The 18,696-nt window shown below is 35.9% G+C and overlaps 1 protein-coding gene and 1 long non-coding RNA gene across 2 annotated transcripts in view; one reads left to right on the top strand and one right to left on the bottom strand.

Annotated features, from left to right (window-relative positions):
• Nucleotides 1-14,098, top strand: part of gabbr1a (gamma-aminobutyric acid (GABA) B receptor, 1a) — a 69,934-nt gene extending 55,836 nt beyond the window's left edge. The window contains exons 16-24 of the mRNA XM_079885589.1: nt 1,572-1,722; nt 2,920-3,052; nt 3,206-3,322; nt 6,301-6,408; nt 6,624-6,717; nt 8,376-8,503; nt 10,860-10,988; nt 12,248-12,391; nt 12,781-14,098. Coding sequence (XP_079741715.1) covers nt 1,572-1,722; nt 2,920-3,052; nt 3,206-3,322; nt 6,301-6,408; nt 6,624-6,717; nt 8,376-8,503; nt 10,860-10,988; nt 12,248-12,391; nt 12,781-13,041 — 1,265 coding nt within the window. The 3' untranslated portion in view covers nt 13,042-14,098. The remainder of the gene's footprint in view (nt 1-1,571; nt 1,723-2,919; nt 3,053-3,205; nt 3,323-6,300; nt 6,409-6,623; nt 6,718-8,375; nt 8,504-10,859; nt 10,989-12,247; nt 12,392-12,780) is intronic.
• A 108-nt stretch (nt 14,099-14,206) lies between these two features.
• On the bottom strand, nt 14,207-14,371 carry LOC307166860. Its single transcript, XR_013822701.1, has 2 exons — nt 14,332-14,371; nt 14,207-14,289 (listed from the first exon to the last, which is right to left on the bottom strand). It is a non-coding gene; the product is annotated as an uncharacterized lncRNA (long non-coding RNA).
• Between the last annotated feature and the right edge of the window lie 4,325 nt (nt 14,372-18,696).

Genomic DNA, 18,696 nt, shown 5'->3' with positions numbered 1-18,696 from the left:
ATCAACCTACGTCTGTGATTTCATGTACGGATTTGGACGGGACTAACATCTCCGTGTTTATTACCGAGTGTCTGTGTTTTACATGTGGGCATTGCAGAAGATCACGTGTTCAGAATGCGTGGATTGCTTTGAAATATAAAGTAAAAAAAACGTATTTAGTGTTTTGTAAACATTTTATAAAAATTGTAGTATAAAAAAACTAAACATACATTTATCATCATGATTTTATAGAACTGGGTTCTTATAATAAACCCACTGGAATAAAAAGTTTTAACTTATATAATTTACACGTTATGTAATTAAGTGCAGAAATGAAAGTAATCTTACCTGAAACTGATATTACAGTAGCCAGTCTTAACAGTTTACGTGATTTGGCTCTTCTTGTTGATTTCATTTTTTTATTTCTTCGCAGTGTACCGAACACATCTACATCCATTATCGGTGCGCAAAAAGCAGAAACTTGAATACCGTTGCAGTAGCGAGAGATTGTACGGTAGTTCTCGCTGACCAAAACACACAAGAAAAAAAACGTTTTGGAAAAAAACATTTTCGGCAATCACAGACATTCGCATTCGGACGGGATTAGATTTCTCTGAGGACCGCCGAGTTTGACGAAAAACAGTAGGTAATTTGCTCTGGAATTTTTACAGAGGTCGTGTGAGAAAAAGACAGACATGGCAGATTCGGACAGGATTAAAATCTCAAAGTACGTCTGTGAAACAGAAATTTCTCTAACGTCCCCCTGTGAAACTAGTCCCGTCCGAATAGGGCTTTAGTAGAATGTCTAAAGTGGACCATCGAAATAAAGTGTTACCTCTTCCTTCAGTCTGTGCCCTGCTCTCTTCCACTTCTCTTTGTGTCATGTAAACCAAAGGTCTCATTTACAAGCCATTTACAATGTGTTCATACCAGATGCCATCATTAAAAATCTCCCTTTTTTGAAATTATTCTCATTTTGTAACACTTTTGTTACCCAAAGATACCCAAAGATTTTAGAACAAAAAAGTAGAATTGTCATCTGGCACCCTGAGCCCTCACCCGCTCAAGATTTAGAACAGCCTCCAGTCAGTTTTGCACGTTCCTTGTCCCTGGCATGTTTGCTCATTTAATATTTTTAGTGTGTTTGTTTATTCTTTGAGATAGCAAAAAAAAGTGTAGTACTCCCAGCTCCATTTAACACATCTTTAAATCTGTTTCACAGAATTCAGCAGAATTCCCGCCAAAACGAATGCAAAAAGTGTGAAAGGAGTCAGATTCCGTCTGGTCCTGCTGATGTGTGAACGTCGTGAGCTTCCTTTTCCCCTGAAACTTTCCAGACACTTGACGTGTCAAACCGACCCAGTGGCCCTATTTCACAGAAAACCATCTGTCAAAAAATTAATATTCTCTCCTAGTCGTGTTTCTGAAGTTTGACAGCACAGACGTAGATAATGATTCTCTGAACCAACCCGGAATACTGTCAATAAAGTCAATCTCTAACTTTTTTTCTGCATGTGTTTATGTTTCCAGTGTCACCACGCAGTGATCTTTACGCCATTCTGATTTTTCCTGACTGGTTTCTCTCTTGACAGGCCTCGGCCCTCCGGCAGACCAGACCAAGGTGATTAAGGAGTTCCGATATCTTTCCCAGAAGCTCTTTGTATCAGTGTCTGTCTTTGCCGGGCTGGGAATCATTCTAGGCATAGTGTGCCTCTCCTTCAACATATACAACAGTAGCGTCAGGTCAGTATCCTGTGTTCAAAAGAAATCCACATGCCTTAAACCTTACAATTACTGACTCAACAAATTTTTCGTATGATTTAAATTTTGGCATACAACAGCAAATATGCCCCTAACATTGTTTTCAGAAAATTTGAATCTATTGATTTTATATTGATGTTTGACTGCTAGAAAAGGTCTTGTCAGTATATATATGCTTTGACAGTCTTCCTTTAGTCTGTGCCCTGCACTCTTCCTCTTTGATCTCCTGTCATGTAAACTAAATGTCTTGTTTACAAGCCATTTACAATGATGGCATCATTAAATGTCTCTGTTATATAGAAAATTATTCCCATTTTGCAACATTTTTGTTGTTAGAGATGAAAAACGAATGGCACAAAATCTTACAATTAACAGTAATTTTATGATTATTTTAATGTTGTTCAGTATGTCAGTGTATTTCAGTATTTCCGTCAATGGCGGGGGAAGAGTTAATATACACTACCGTTCAAAAGTTTGGGGTCAGTAAGATTTTTTTATGTTTTTAAAAGAAGTATCTTCTGCTCACCAAGGCTACATTTATTTGATAAAAAAACAATAAAAAAAAACAGTAATATTGTGAAATATTATGACAATTTAAAATTACTGTTTTCTATTTTAATATATTTTAAACTGTAATTTATTCCTGTGATCAAAGCTGAATTTTCAGCATCATTACTCCAGTAGTGTATAAAAAATAAAATAAAAAAATTTGCCAATAAAATACTTATATTAAAATATTTGTAAAAAATACTTTATTAAAAGATATGTTATCTAAAAATGAATCAAGTAATTTTGTATTATTTTAAGGGTGAGATTTATATATTTTTATTGAAAAACAAAATTAAGAAAATATTTTTTATTTTATTTTTCAGTGCAGTGCAACCTCATTACAAAGCGACATCACATTTCGCCTGGTTCACAAAACACGATTTCACACAAGTGAAATGAAATTATCATGGATAGAAGTTTTAATAAAACCCATTTTGACCTGGGGAGGATTTTTAGATGATTAGGATGAAGGAAAATTGATTTTTCATGATTTTACGAGTCCTTTAAATGCTCCCATGCCACTTACAAAATAATATTTCAGCCCAACATGAACTGTTTTGGATTTCTCATTTTGAAATGGTGTAATATATCTGTGGGCTGAGTTGTAGTCTGTTCTAACCCTCCTGACAGATACATTCAGAACTCTCAGCCCTATCTGAACAACATGACCGCGGTGGGATGCGTGCTGGCATTGGCAGCTGTCTTTCCTTTGGGCATCGATGGCCTCCATGTCCATAGATCACAGTTCCCTGTGGTGTGCCAGGTAGAGTCGTAAACGTTATAGTCACTTTTATATTGCCGTTTCCTCTCATTCAGCCTTGACCTTTGAGCACAGTGAAGATTTGTTGTAAAAAAATGAATTGCTGCTTTGGAGCTAAGCTCCCAAATGAACTCTCTCTCTCTCATCCTCTCGTAGTTTCGCCTATGGCTGCTAGGTCTTGGCTTCAGTTTAGCCTATGGCAGCATGTTCACCAAGATCTGGTGGGTTCACACGGTCTTCACCAAGAAAGATGAGAAAAAAGAGAAGAGGAAGGTAAAGCAGTCTTGAGTGGATAAAAAAAATGTTTTTTAATATTAATATTATTTTTTAATATTTAATATTTTCAATATTTCCATATACAAAATATATTTATACAAATGTTAACGTACAGTTGTGGTCAGAATTATTGCCACCCCTGGTAAATATGATCAAAGATGGCTGTAAAAATAAATCTGCATTGTTTATCCTTTTGATCTTTCATTCAAACAATTAGCAAAAATCTAACCTTTCATTGAAGTAAAAGAATTGAAAGTGGGGGGGGAAATCACAATGAAATAGCTGTAAGTATTGGATTTCACATAACTTTAAGTTTTGGATTTCACATAAATTACATTTTGTTTAATTAGAATGATGACAGGGCTGTAGAGTTTGCACAAGACTACATTTTTCAGTAACCCCTTAATTATTTTCAGATGATTTTGCAGAATCTGCAGATGTAACGAGCAGCGCGCTTGCATTACGCAGCGCTTCCTAGTTCACTGTTATCTACTGCATATTAAAGAATCCCACACCGCTGACTCTACAGTGCTAGATGAAGCTTCCCAGCATGAAATGGAGAAGAACCTTCCCCCTCCTTTCGCTTACTCTTGCTGCGAGAAGTTCTGTCCGTTTCATCCTTACACAACACAAACACACTATTAGCATCTTGACACGTGTTCGCTCTGATCCTGTGTCCTAAAGCAATAAGACACGGCATTAGGGAAACCCTAAGACCTCATCAAAAGACAACCAGATTACCCCAACTATGCAGTATGGATGAATATGGATGAGCATTAAACTTCTTTTACGGAAATCCGACCTTCAGGGGGCTTTATTATTCAAGCGCTCTGCGCGACGAATCGAGATGACTTTCAACTCTCCCAATGTCCGTAATGGGGCAATTTGCCTAAGTGGTTCGACAGCACTTGAAGAAAGTTCGGCGCTCAGGCTGAATGTTGTAGAAACGGGGCTCTCGGGTCATTTGACGCCTTCACGGCGATTAAGGGAGAGAGAGAGAAAAGAAAGTGTGCTGCGAAGCTCGGTTCTATCCCGTTTTCCCAGGCTGACGGCCCAGAGGGAGCCTGCGGCCATATTTTAATGGATGGAATGGGAGCTGAAAATAACTCCACATTTGTAACACATGACTTTCGTGATGTTTGCTGATGATTGGCATTCCGCTTTCCTGTTACCCACCATGCAGTGGAGTAAACACAATTGTTATGGTGTCAGAGCAATTCCATCATTTTACCTTGACAAGAAAATAAACGTGTTATTCAGAACAGCACTTTGACGGCGCTGGTACTTTAGAAGAGTTCCGCCGTTATTTACTCACCCTTCGTGTCATTCCAAACCCAAATGCTTTTACTTTTTTTCCTGTGAATCTTAAAAGTAAAAGTTTTTGAAGAATCATTATACAGCTTTTCATGCAATGACGTGTAAGCTCCAAAAAGGACAAATACATCACCATTGCAAAATATGATATGACCCATAAGTTATGGCAACATATGGTTTTACATTGCTTTAAGCAATTTTGTACTTTTAAGTTTTTTAAGTTTCAACTCATTTTTTAAAGTCAGTTTGATGTTATTTAAGTTGATTGTACTTAAAAATTTAGGCCAGGAACCTTTTTTTTTTTTTTTACAGTGTAGTTCTTATGTGCTGTATTTCAAGTCTTCTGAAATCATAAGTTAATTTTGTGTAAAATTTCATTTCAAATTCATTATTCACTGTTCATTTTCATTGCTGCATGCAAAAAAATCTGCTTCTCACTCAAAGCTATTGTATGGACCACTTTAAAATGCTTTCATGGTGTTTGTGTTGTAATTTTTTTGGGCTTTTTTCTAAGCTTCAGCAAAAGGAATCTTGTTTACCCAAATTGCGATTGTGGGTTTGCAGTCTGAATTTAACGTGATGACTTAAAAGACCAAAATAATGACAAAAAAAAGACAACTTCTACACGCAGAAAATAAATACAGCACGATTAGTGTGTGACTCTTATTAGCAGATTCATGAGCGAATTACTCGAAACTGCTCAGCATGACTCACAAAACCACAAAGTAACGATCTGACAAATCAAACGTGATACATTTTAGCAGAATTTGATGAATAGAAAGTTTAAAAAACAGCATTTATTTGAAATCCAAATCTGTTGTAACATTATAAATGTATTTACTGTCACTTTTGATTAATTTAATGCATCCTTTCTGAATAAAAGTGTTCATTTATTTAAAAAAATAAAAAGCATTGACCCAAACATTTTAATGGTAGTGTACTTTACTTGTAACTTACTTTGTAAAACTTAGGCATTATTACTTACTGTCAGTTCATATATTTGCAATGTGTAGTTAACGCATTATATAGCCTATAAAATGCATGTTCTCTATATGTGACCCTGGACCACAAAACCAGTCACATGGGTCACAATTTTGAAATTGAGATTTATGCATCATATGAAGGCTGAATAAATAAGCTTTCCATTGATGTGTGGTTTGTTAGGATATGACAATATTTGGCCGAGATACAACTATTGGTAATCTGAGGGTGCAAAAAAATGTAAACATTGAGAAAATTTCCTTTAAAGTTGTTCATTTATGTTCGCGATTGTGCTGCATTCCCTCACAAAAATAAATGTTTTATATATTTCCGGTAGGAAATGTACAAAATATCTTCATGGAACATGATCTTTACTTAATATCCTAATGTTTTTGGCATAAAAGAAAAATTGAAAATTTTTACCCATACAATGTATTGTTGGCTATTAGCACAAATATACCCGTGCGACTTTATGACTGGTTTTGTGACACATAAAGATTTATCAAAACTTATTAATTTTGTGTTCCACAGAAAAAAAGTACTATACAGAGTCTTCAATGTCTATAACTTATGTGACCTTGCTTTTATTTCCCCATTTATAGCAGTTGCTTGTCACTGTCTTGATGGTTTGTGAATGTGCAGCATTGACTAACGATTATGGTCTTGTTAATTCGCCACAGCACTTGGAGCCGTGGAAGCTATATGTGACCGTTGCAGTTCTGCTGGCTATTGATGTTATCTCTCTGCTTATCTGGCAGATCATGGACCCACTGCACATAACCGTGGAGGTATGGTGACACTTTATTATTATTTTTTATTCTTGTTGTTACTTTGATTTTTATGATGTGTTTCCTCTGAGATGCCTTGGAAATTTCTGCCGAGCAAGCGCATGGAAGTAGGTGTTAATGGTGAAGGATTGTAGTGCGGTGCTCTGCTGCATTGACCTCAATCTCTGTCCTTTAAAGTGCTCTCTCTCACTCTCTTGTTTTCTCGCTCTAAGCAGAAGTTCACTAAAGAGGCTCCTAAAGAAGATCTGGATGTGTTGATTCAGCCTCTTCTCGAGCACTGCAGTTCAGAGAAGATGAACACGTGGCTTGGTACGTATCCAGAATTCACTCACCTTGTCCAGTGCTCTCTCTCAGTGGCTCTTTTTAGTGGTGTTTGCTAAGGATTTTTCATTTAAACCCCTAATGCTGAATATTCAACTTTTTGCATGATTTTTTTCCCTTAAAATCACCCTGTGGGCTTTGCGTTTAACACCCCTTGTCTAGAACATATATATATCATTTAATTATCTATATGGTTGCTTCTTACTCTACACTGATACAATCTATCTCCGAAATTTAAATTAATAATTTGTTATGCTCAAGATTTTTTCCACCAGGTCATTTTGTATTCCTCTCACTATTTCACAACTCATTCTTCCCTCTCTCTCTCTCTCTCTCTCTCTCTCTTTCTCTATCTCTTTTTTCTCATACTTTTCCTCTTGCTCTGACTTCCTATCAGAGCGCTGCAGTGTAAAATTAAATTTTGTGGGTCAGTGCCCAGGTCTGGATCTCATAGCCTGACTCTCTCACACTGTACAGGAAGATAATATTACAGAGAGAAAAAAGAAAACCTTCCCTGAACTCAAAACGAGATTAAACTCTAATGTGACTTATTAGTCCCTCTCTTCTCTCTCACTTCCTTTTTCCATTCTTCCTGTTTTTATTTATTTGTTTTTGTATTTTCATTTCTTTCACAACTTTTTAAAATATGGACATAAAGACTGGACAGAGATTATCCATCTTCAGATAGTCTTCAAGGGTGAATCTCTCATCTCATGTCACAATTTTGGAAAAATTTTGCACTAATTTCATGACATTTGAGCACATTTTCACCAGGCTTTGTAATATGAAAAAAAAGTACTATAATACACAAAACATTTGATATTATTTAAATTGTCAAGTATTCATACATCATCAATATTTGCTCTTCTTTCGTCGTTTTGAGAAGTCTAATATAGACTCAACCCAAGAATCATTCATTCATGACATTGCTCAAAAATAGTGCAAATTATAAAATACCCTTTTTATATATATTTTCCAAGTAATGTTTGTAATAAAGCTATGTTTTCTATTAGGTTATACGTATACCGTTGAAAGGTTTCTGCTTTGTTTGATTTTTAAAAAGAAGTCTCTTATGCTCACCAAGGCTACATTTATTTAATCAAAAAATACAGTAAAAACAGTAATATTGTGAAATATATGTAATAATTTTCTATTTGAATATATTTTAAAGTGTAATTTATTCCTGTGATGGTAAAGCTTAATATTCAGCATCATTACTCCAGTCTTCAGTGTCACATGATCCTTCAGAAATCATTCTAATATGCTGATTTGCCGCTCAAGAAACATTTCTTATTATTATCAATGTTGAAAACTGTTGTTTTGAATGGTAAACTTTTTAATGGTGGTGAGGATGGTGTCAAATGTGCTCATCCACCTCACCATTTTACTGCCAAAACTCCTTTACACTCAAGTGTTTTTCAAATTTGCCTCGGTTTGAAAGAATCATTAAAAATAACTGGTTCAAATGAATAGAAAACGGTAGGTAGAGTTATTCTGCCTACTTAGTTTTTGTGTGTGTGTGTGTGTTACTGGACTCAAAACCGTCACATATACCTCAGGTATCACAGAAATAGCATGAGCCCAGAGCTTAAACTAGCCTCTGAGCTTTAAGAGCACTCACTATAAGTAATGCCTGCTCTCTTCAGGTGTGGTGTACGGCTACAAGGGACTTCTGCTGCTGTTGGGCATCTTTCTGGCCTACGAGACCAAGTCCATTTCCACCGAGAAGATTAATGACCATAGAGCGGTCGGCATGGCCATCTACAATGTATCTGTAAGTCTTGACTGCTGGCTATTTCTATTTTCACAGCATATAATGTCCTCATAGTGGAGCCTAACCGTAGCTGACAGCTGGGCGAAACACCTGAGATTGTTTCATCTAATAAATAGCTGCATATATGGTGTTGCAAGAATAATGTGCCCTTCCAGCCAAAACTGTTTAACTATTATATCTTCCCCATGCGTTTTACTTTTAACAGTCACGATATGCGACTCCTTTATAAATATATGACAAAAAGACAAAGTTAATTAATTGAAACTGTCACCCAGGGTTTCCTAGCATTATCGTTTTGTTGCTCGCCAAGTCGTCCGTCTCCTTGAAAATGAATTGAGAACCAGCAGGTGACTCCTCCTCTCACTTCACATGCTATTTTATTATATTATGAGAAATGGTTTTCTCATGAAGTATGTCTCTTAGAAGACAAAAATGAAGGATGACATTAGTGATGTACAGTACAGTACAGGTCACGTTAATCAAATCACAAAATAATATGCGCACTAATAGCTAATATTTATACACTACCGTTCAAAAGTTTTGGGTCAGAAATTAATATTTTTATTCAGCAAGGATGCATTATATTGATTAAACTGAAAAGTGAGAGCAAAGACATTTATAATGTTACAAAAGATTCTATTTCAAATAAATGCTGTTCTTTTGAAAAAATGGAATATAGTCTTTTTCATATGGAAAAAATACAAAAGGTATTTACAACGCAATTGTGAGATAAATATCACTGAGAAGACTTTTTTCAGATTTTTCCCCCCTCAGAATTGGACTTTATATCTCACAATTGCAAGAAAAAAAGTCAGAATTGTGAGATAAAAAGTAGCAGAAACAAGCTTTCATATTTTCTTACTCCTTCAGGATTCGACCTTTATCACTATTAGCGAATCTCGCACCATTGTAAACAGGCAGCAGTTCGACATCAAAGATAATATCAAGATACTTATTGTCTTTTATTCTTAATTTATAGCCAATGAGTTATTTGATGTTATTCTATTAGGTTGAAAAGTATCAATTAAATGGATTTATACTACAATATATTTATACTAAATATTTATATGTGTGTATTAAAATGAGATCTATAAGCTAACATTAAATACTAAGAATAGCTATTGACGTAATGCTAACTTTAAGTGTATTTATTTTTATCAACATCAACACGTCTCCTTGTGTTCGAGCCTTTTTTAGCACATTCTTTGAATGAAGCGTTGATTACTGTGGTTTTGTGCTTCGCTCTGAATTGCCCAACTGCTTGAAAACAGTTTGATTCCGGCAATAACTCCAAGTGCTTCGCCGGATGATTTGCATAATTGCACCCATTTGCTCAAACTCAGACTAAAACATCTTAATGAGGAAACAAGTAACACTTCACTGGGAATGCTTTACGTCAGTCCTGCTCCTTTACAAAAGACCCAGAGTCCCAGAACTGCACCATGTTTCTGCTGTGTGTCGGGAATAACATGCTTCGATAGGTAGAATGGCAGCGGATAGCTCATATCGCGCCGGTGATGTTGAGGTCAGAGAGGAAATAGACTTTAGTGGTGTTCTGGACGGTGTTTTGACTCCAGACAGTCGTGACAGTCGGTTCACTGCTCGCAGTTATCTGTGTGTAGAGTCGTTGAAGGTACCAGCTATTTTTCTGCACTGTTCACCAGATATGACATCTCCAGTGATCGTATAAGATCTTCAACTCTGAGCTGTCCGCTGCAAGTGTTTTGACAAAATGACCGCTCTCTTTTTTTCATCAACAGTTCTCTTTCTTTTTTCTTTCATCTGCTTTATTTATCTCTTCACTATCTTTATCTCATCAGTTTTTCAGTTCTCATTCATGGCTCTGCATTTAAAATTTTTGTTACAGTTGATTTACGCCCTCTAGTGGCGGTGATAGTTTGGTACATAAAGGTCTTGTTTAGACAGCAAAAAATAGTTGTTTCCCCCTGACATAACCTCAAAATTACCGAAAGTGAGTCCTTAAAGGGATAGTTCACCCCAAACTTAATATTTTGCATTTACTCACCCTCAAGTTGTTCCAAATATGAGTTACTGTCTTCTGTTGAACACAAAAGAAGATATTTTAAACAAGGTTGACTAACCAGACAGTTGACGGCACCCATTGACTTCCATAGTATTTTTTTTTTTCTACTATGGAAGTCAATGGGGTCCACCAACATTCTTCAAAATATCTGCTTTTGTGTTCAACAGAATAATGAAACTCATACAGGTTTGGAACAACTTAAGGGTGAGAAAAATCATTTTGGGTTGAACTATCCCTTTAAGATCTGATTTAAAAACCTAATCATTTATATCTTTGCATGATTAATGATATTCTGTCTGTTTCTGTCTCCAGGTGCTGTGCATGATTACTGCTCCAGTGACCATGATCCTCTCCTCTCAGCAGGACGCTTCATTTGCGTTCGCCTCTCTGGCCATCATTTTCTCAGTCTACATCACACTCGTGGTGCTCTTCGTGCCAAAGGTCTATGCACTTCAATAATCCCCTGCTTTATATCACTTCCACATTCATGCTGGTTCGTCCTTATGGTAGACAACGATTTCTCATTGTGTCTGATTTCGGTTCTGTCCCTTGACAAGGTTTCGGTTTTTGTCACTGCATAAGTGCATTAGGTTAAGCTATGTTTCGTTTTGAACGCGCACTCAAAAAAAAAAAAAAACTCTTTGGTTGAACATGATTCAATCATGGACAGCGGTTCCACGTGATTGAATTAAGTTATTTGAAACACGATTGATTCAAGTTATTAGGTTAACTTGTTTCGTTTTGAACAAAATTATGTTTTACAAAACATCTTGGAGAATGCTCAGTATTTTATGCATTATTTTTACACAGCGCTCAGGGATGCTTGATTCTGACTGGTTTTTAGTTTGATTCTATAATTTAGTATTATACTATTATAATTTTTATTAATACATTTAATTAGCTTTTTTTATATATATATATATATATATATATATATATAGTTTTCATTTAAAAAACATTTTTTATATTAGCCTGCTGTTTAGGTTTAAATGGTTTTAATTTCAGTTTTAGTTTTTATTTATTTCCAGTAATTTTAAATGTGATTTTTGTTGTTTTTATTATTTCCTATAAAATACTACTTTTTGGGTTTCATTTTTAATAATATTTCAGTTTTAGTTTATTTCCTTAGTTTATTGTTTTTTTTTTTCTCCAATTTTAAACGTGCTTTTGTCAATTTTATTAGTTAATTATTATTTTTAATATTCATTTTTAGGTTTAATTTAATTTAATTTCAGGTTTAGTTTTATTTTAGTTTTTAAGTTAATAATTTTAGTACTTCAACTTATTTCAGATAGTTGCCAAAAAACATTTATAGCTTTTTATTTTTTCATGTAATATTTATATTTAAATTTAATTTCAGCTTCAATTCAATTATTAAAAAAATGTTTTTTTTTTTGTGTGTGTGTGTGTTAATAATAGCCCTGCTTTGTGGCCTTGTTCTTCTCACATCAGTTAACATTTTTTTAATTCAAATCAGTATTTCATGTCTATTTATTTATTAGGTAAGTAACCATGTAATAATGTACAGAAAACAGATCTTTATCGCTAAGTTGATTCATGTTGTGACTGGCTGGCTGTAAATGATCCCTTACTTATTACCCGTCCTCTCCTGCACAATATCACCCATATGAACTATTGGTTTCAGTGATATTTCATAAATTCAGTGTTCGTTTCCATGATTATTGCGGTCGTTTCTGCAGATCCGGCGTCTGATCACTCGTGGCGAGTGGCAGTCGGAGCAGCAGGACACGCTGAAAACCGGGTCGTCCACCAACAACAATGACGAGGAGAAGTCACGACAGCTGGAGCGCGAGAACAGGGAACTCCAGAAGATCATTCAAGAGGCACGTGCTTCTTTTCTCTCTCTCCATCCGTCACTTCCTCTTCTCCTCGAGTGCACACAGCTTGCCTCTTCTTAATTAACACCATAATAAATGAACGAATGAACACACCAGAAATCCGTTGGGTAGAATCAATTATTGAAATGATATCATACACGTCCTTGTCTTTGACCTTCTGAGCACATGATTGTGCTTTCACATGGTGTTCATTCAGTAAGGCACAATTATTAATAAAATAAGAATAATACATAATAAAAATTAGGATTATTTATATATATATATTATTATTATTATTATTTTTACTTCAAAAGTTTCAAATGTGGCATATTCAAAGTCAAGATAGGTTTTTAATTTGATTGGTAAACAATAATAATTGTATTTTTTCTGTACAGAAGGAAGAAAGAGTGACGGAGCTGCGGAGTCAACTGGCAGAACGTCAGGCCTTGCGTTCTCGCAGGCGCACATCCGTCCAGAATCAGAACCAGAACCACAGCGTCCCGTCCTCTCAGGCCGAACCCCCCAGCTACTCCACCCCAACGGACAAACAATCCCTGCCTCCGTCCTTCTCCAACTCTTCCAACCTCTACCAGGGCGAGGGCAAACTGAGCCGGAACAACTGCCACAACAGCCGTCTGCCCCTGCTGTACAAATGAGTCCGGGATGCTGGAACCTCAAGAAGGCAATGTAAAGTTGTATCTAGAAACTGGTTGTTTATGTACTTTATTTTGAAGCTGGTGCGTTTTTAACTCCGCTTTTAGATTTCTGACATTCCTGAACCTGACTTCTTTGTTTACTTTTGATAACTCCCTATATCTCAAAACAATTTATTTAAAAAAAAAAGATCTGTATTTAATATGAATTCACATTCTGCTCCAACTACACTACTTTTCAAAAGTTTGGGGTTGCTAAGATTTTTGCTAAGTCTCTTGTGCTCACCGACACTGCATTTATTTGATCACAAATACTGTAAAACAGTGGTGATTTGAAATATTATTACAATTAAAAATAACTTTTCTATTTTAATATATTTTAAAATGTAATTTATTCCTGTGATTGCAAAGGTGAATTTTTAGCATTATTACTCCAGTCTTCAGTCACATGATCTGAGATGTTTTCTTTGTTTTTTCAGAAAAGAAAGAAAATCTTATAGACCCTAAACATTTGAATGATAGCGTGTATGGAAACTAATTTCTGTTGCACAGTCAACAAGTGCAATGCTTTTATCCACCAAAAAGCAATGATGTCAGAAAATAACTCCACTTTTCTTGTCCATAAATCAAACCTTATATGATTCTGGATTCAGTTCAAGTCGAGCGTAATTGACAGCATGTGTTGTTTTGTTAATTAGCATAAAACATTATTTTATATAGGCTTGTCCCTCATTTTCAAAAAAAAAAAAAAAAAAAAGGTTACGGGGAGTCACATACAATGGAAGTAAATGGGAACAAATTTTTGGACCGTTTATGAAGAAATGTGAAGCTTGTAATTCTATAAAAAAACACTTATTCAGTGTATTATTTGAGCTGTAAAGTTGTTTATACTGTCATTTTGTTCGAGAGTTTCAGGGTTTATGGGGTTGCTTTGTCATGGTGACAACTGTAAAGTACAGTACAGTTTTACACAGAAAAGGTTCATTAGCAATTTTATCACACTAAAATTGTTTAATTCACCCTATTCATCCATCCATTCTCCAAACTGCTTTTCCTCTGTCTGGTCATGGGAAATTTATCCTATTTATTTTATAAATGCATGTTATAGATCTTATTGTGAACAATTAATACGTGTACATGTCTCATTGTTAAAAATGTTTTTTTGTAATACCTTGTAATACTTCCGGACCTTCCAGTAAAATATGCAGGACGTATGCAGGATTTTAGATGTTAAGTCAGCTTAAACTCCGCCTCTACAAGCTTAAACTCCGCCTCTTCAAGCTTAAACTCCGCCTCTTAATTTAGTCCTAATTTGTAAGTCGCTTTTGCTAAATGACTAAATGTAAATGTAAATGTACAAGCTCTGCCTCCACTTTCGAGTGCAACGCACATCTCAAAATCCAATCAACAACCGAGCATACAACCAAGTCCCCGCCCTATAATATTTCTTTTTCGAGAATCCATTACACAATAGAGAAGAAACGATCTGTCTCTACTTCCATTTCATCGCCCCATTCACTTCCATTGTAAATGTCTCAATGTAACCCAGATATTTGCTTTTGTTTTTTTAAAGAAAAATGGGGACAAATGGATTTATTTGCAGTAATGGACATTGTCAATTGTGCTTAACTTGTACTGAACCTGTGATATTCTTTGAAGAGCCTAACACTGCTAACGTAAAGGCCGAATGCTAGAGGTTCTGGTAGGAGCAGGAGTGAAGACGAGTCGAGAGTTACTTAAAACACGTTTGTGATCTGTCATTATTTTGCCCTTGACCGTAGCACTTAAACCGGAGTTCTTCAAGGGGAACTGACTGTTTTTGCAATTGGACTGGCGCAAATCCCTTTGGATAAAGGCGTCTTTTAAGCACTAGGACAGGGGTGTTTAGGAAGGATTGTGTGGGTGCCGGAGCCAGAACCGGTCAAACGTTTCTTTGAGTTATTTTGTTGAGTGACAGCGAAGGAAGAAGAGCTTGTCTCCATGCTTCGCTTAGCATTTGAAGAGACTGTCACTTTAATGAGACAGACCTTGCGTTGCGGCAACAGACGGTATCAGATGAATTGCTCTCACTCATCCAGTTCACAAAGAAAATGAGACGAGGCTTTAGCCGAACCTGTGATTTACTCACTCCTAAAGGGATTTGACCCGAGTCTGGTCGATACTCTATTTTCCTCCTATGCTTTCTCTCCTCTAATCCCTAAGGCCGTGTGCCAGGGTGCTTTAATGGCTTTTCTGTCCTTGTCTCAACCTCTCCTGCGCCTGTTTTTTAGTAGAAGTGGAGAGGAATGAAATGGAAAAGAAAGAAATAAGTTTGTTTTGGCCTGGACTGTATGAAGGTATGAGCATCATTTTGTTTTCCCTCGTATTAGCGCACAGTCACAAATGCTCCCGATCAAATCATCGCTAATGGCTTTTTTTTGTTTGTCAGATTATCCATGAAGTTTGTGATTTGTGTCACCTCACAGTTTGAGTGAAAAATAAGCACAGGCCTATGAACAGCTTCTGTAGCTTTTGCACTTTCGGGCCAAATTTATCACACATCTCACATCTAACATTATTTAAAAATATATATTTTTCTGTGAGCACTCTCTCCAGATTATTGTTCTGTGAAATAAATATTTATTTATTTAATTATTTATTTTATTGTTTATATGTCTTCATTTGTTTGTTTTTTAATAATTTATTCATGGTTTAAAAAATAATTTAAAAAATATATATTTTTTTTAACTTTTAAATAATATGTGTAACACTGGACAAATGAGTGCTCTTCACAGTTGTCTCTGTCCATATTATAGATTTTTTATTTCAAATTCAAGACCATTACTTGGTCTGTGCAATATGTATTTATTTGTTTGTTTGTCTTCTCAAGTTAATTCATTATATAAATATTTCTTAATTTATAAAAATAATTATTGATGTTTTTTTCCATTAATACATTTTTATTTTGTGCTTCTTATGAGTAACAAATGAGTATCTTCACAACTGTTCACGTGCATTTTAAGGGATGCAACCACTTTTTGTACAATTTTAAGATGATATTAATGACCATTCTGTGATGTATAAACGCAAATGTTATGCTTGAAAGCTTTCCCAATTATTTATCACCTCACTGTCATAGTGGCAGAAATCATAAAAACTATAACCATACTTAGATCTATAAAATTTTATTGACTCTTCTCATGTATTTTTTTTTTATTACAAGTTGAGTCAATGCTTCAAATTTTGTACTTGTGGACAATCTCTATGTATATTTGGATTTATTGCAATATTACATTGATCATTATTTCCTATAGTAAGACAATCACGTAATACAATATTCGGGGATGTTCATTTCGGACAGAGTTGTGCATTGCTGCATGTTTCATTTACTTGTATGAAAAGTACTCATCTATAATCTAACATATAACAAGCAATGATTCAGTTGGTGACTGGACAGATAGACATAATTTGTTTCCTCTATATCAGCATTCTAGTAATGTAGCTCAGGGTGTGTGACTATATACTGTAACACTTGACACACATAAAGGTAAAGGTACAATCTGTAATTACTGAAACAGTGCCTTTTGAACAGATGGGAGGGGTTCTTTGTAAACATCTGTGTGGAGTCACCACTGACGTATACATGGGATGGTTGTTATTATTAGGAGGCATTCATTTCTCTAAAGGCCCTGCTGTTGCAGCAGTTATGGATTTCCCTTAAGCTTACTGTCACGTGTGTGCACTGTACCACAAGGAATTTTTTTTATACTTTCAAGTGTATAAAAATAATGTAATTCCCTTGTAATTTTTCAACTGACAAAAAATATGTATGTTAAGCTTTAGAAAGTTTCTCTAAATATGCAAACTTTCTGGATGTCAACATTCAATAAACTCATTTTGCACTGAGAGGGCAGCCAGAATTGTTCATGATGGAGCAACAGTCTCAAGATCTAATGCAAGACATGTAAAACCCTAGGCTTGAACCCCACAAAGGAAGTCAAAACAAACGATCATGAGGGTCTTTAAAAGTACTTGTACCAGTTGGAGCGAATTTCCTTGTGGGAAATGCTCCGACGTGTAGCGCAGCTGCGCTTCGGGCGACCTGAGTTTGAGTGCTGGCTCGGGTATCTCTCCTGATCCTGTCCCTCTCTTTCTTTCTCTCTCTCTCTCTCTCTCTCTCTCTCTCTCTCTCTCTCTCTCTCTCTCTCTCTCTCTCTCTCTCTCTCTCTCTCTCTCTCTCTCTCTCTCTCTCTCTCTCCCACAGTGGTACACTCCCCACTGGTACAGAGAACTGACAGGAAGGAAAGTGGACCACTTTCCTTCCTGTCAGTTCTCTGTACCAGTGGACCTCAACCCTACCCCACCCATTGTCCACAACAATATTTAAAGGCCCCCCTCACTCACAATGTCAATCAGATAAAATCATTTAGAGCTTGGCATAACTAGGAGGATGTATATTCATTATAAAAATAACCAAATAATAAGAAGCATGGATTTCCCAGGACGTTTCAGAGTGGTTTAATTGTTTTTTCTAATTTTCTTATACATTTTATACAGCATTTAATCATGATATTTGTTGGAAATCTATGGTAATACCAACAGTAATCGATCACAAAATCATGGTTAATTTTCCTAAGAGGTGATGAACCATCTTACAAAAGCGAAAGCTTACAAAAGCTACAGTAGATACTATATCAACACTAATTTTGGCTAGCAGGCGAGCGGAGGCAAAGCTTTGCCATTTGTTTACATCATAGCAACATAAAACTTATGATTGGAACTGTTAATAGAAAATGCAACTACAAATAATAAGACACATTTACAAGTTGTGATCCACAAACAACAGATTGTCCAGACAAAGTGGGAACTGCTCCATTTCAGGAGAAGCGTTTGTCCGTAGCCTGCATTGTCGTTCTGGAAGCTGTTCATCGTAAAATGTGCAGCACACAGAAAAACGTTGGGTTTATAATGTTCAGGAGCAGTGTTTAAAATCAATTTAAACCACTCTAAGTTTTTCAGCCTTAGAAAGGTCAAACAAATGAGTTGGAAAAGGGGTGGATAAAACAGTGTGTCTCTCTTTTTTGCTTTTTCCATTTTATTTGAATGAGAAAATTAGGACTTCAATCATAAAGTCTGAAAAAAACACGTTGTAGTCCAAATGAGGCGTTCCTTGTAGTTCTTGGAAAGTGAATTCTGTTAAATAAACTCTCTCTCTTTGGAGTGGACTTTGAGCTTTGTAACCTTTCAGATCTTTTTTATGCTTAAACAGTATCATTACACACTTACTAAGGCCTTGTCCACACGGACACGGGTATTTTTATAACCGTGACTTTTTTACGCGGTTCGGCCGTTCGTCCACACGGAAACGCAGTATCAGGTCACTGAAACCGAACATTTTTGAAAACCCCTGCCAGGGTGAGGATTTTCAGAAACGCCGGTTGCAGTGTTGTCGTGTAGACAGTAAAACTGGGGTTTTTGCTTCTGATTCAGGCGTCTGATTGGCCAACGTGGCTTTACGATTAGGGTTATATCGCCGCCTGCTGGTGTGGCATGCTCTTGACAGCGCTTGATAGCGTGTTTTTGCGTTTTCATGTAGGCGGAGATTTCTTTTAAACCGAGCATGTGTGGACTGGATTTTTTTTTAAAACGCAGGAGGAAAAACTCCTAGCCTGACTAACG

Source organism: Squalius cephalus (assembly GCF_949319135.1).
Source record: "Squalius cephalus genome assembly, chromosome: 11".
Taxonomy (NCBI): domain Eukaryota; kingdom Metazoa; phylum Chordata; class Actinopteri; order Cypriniformes; family Leuciscidae; genus Squalius; species Squalius cephalus.
This window is presented reverse-complemented; position numbering and strand designations above follow the sequence as displayed.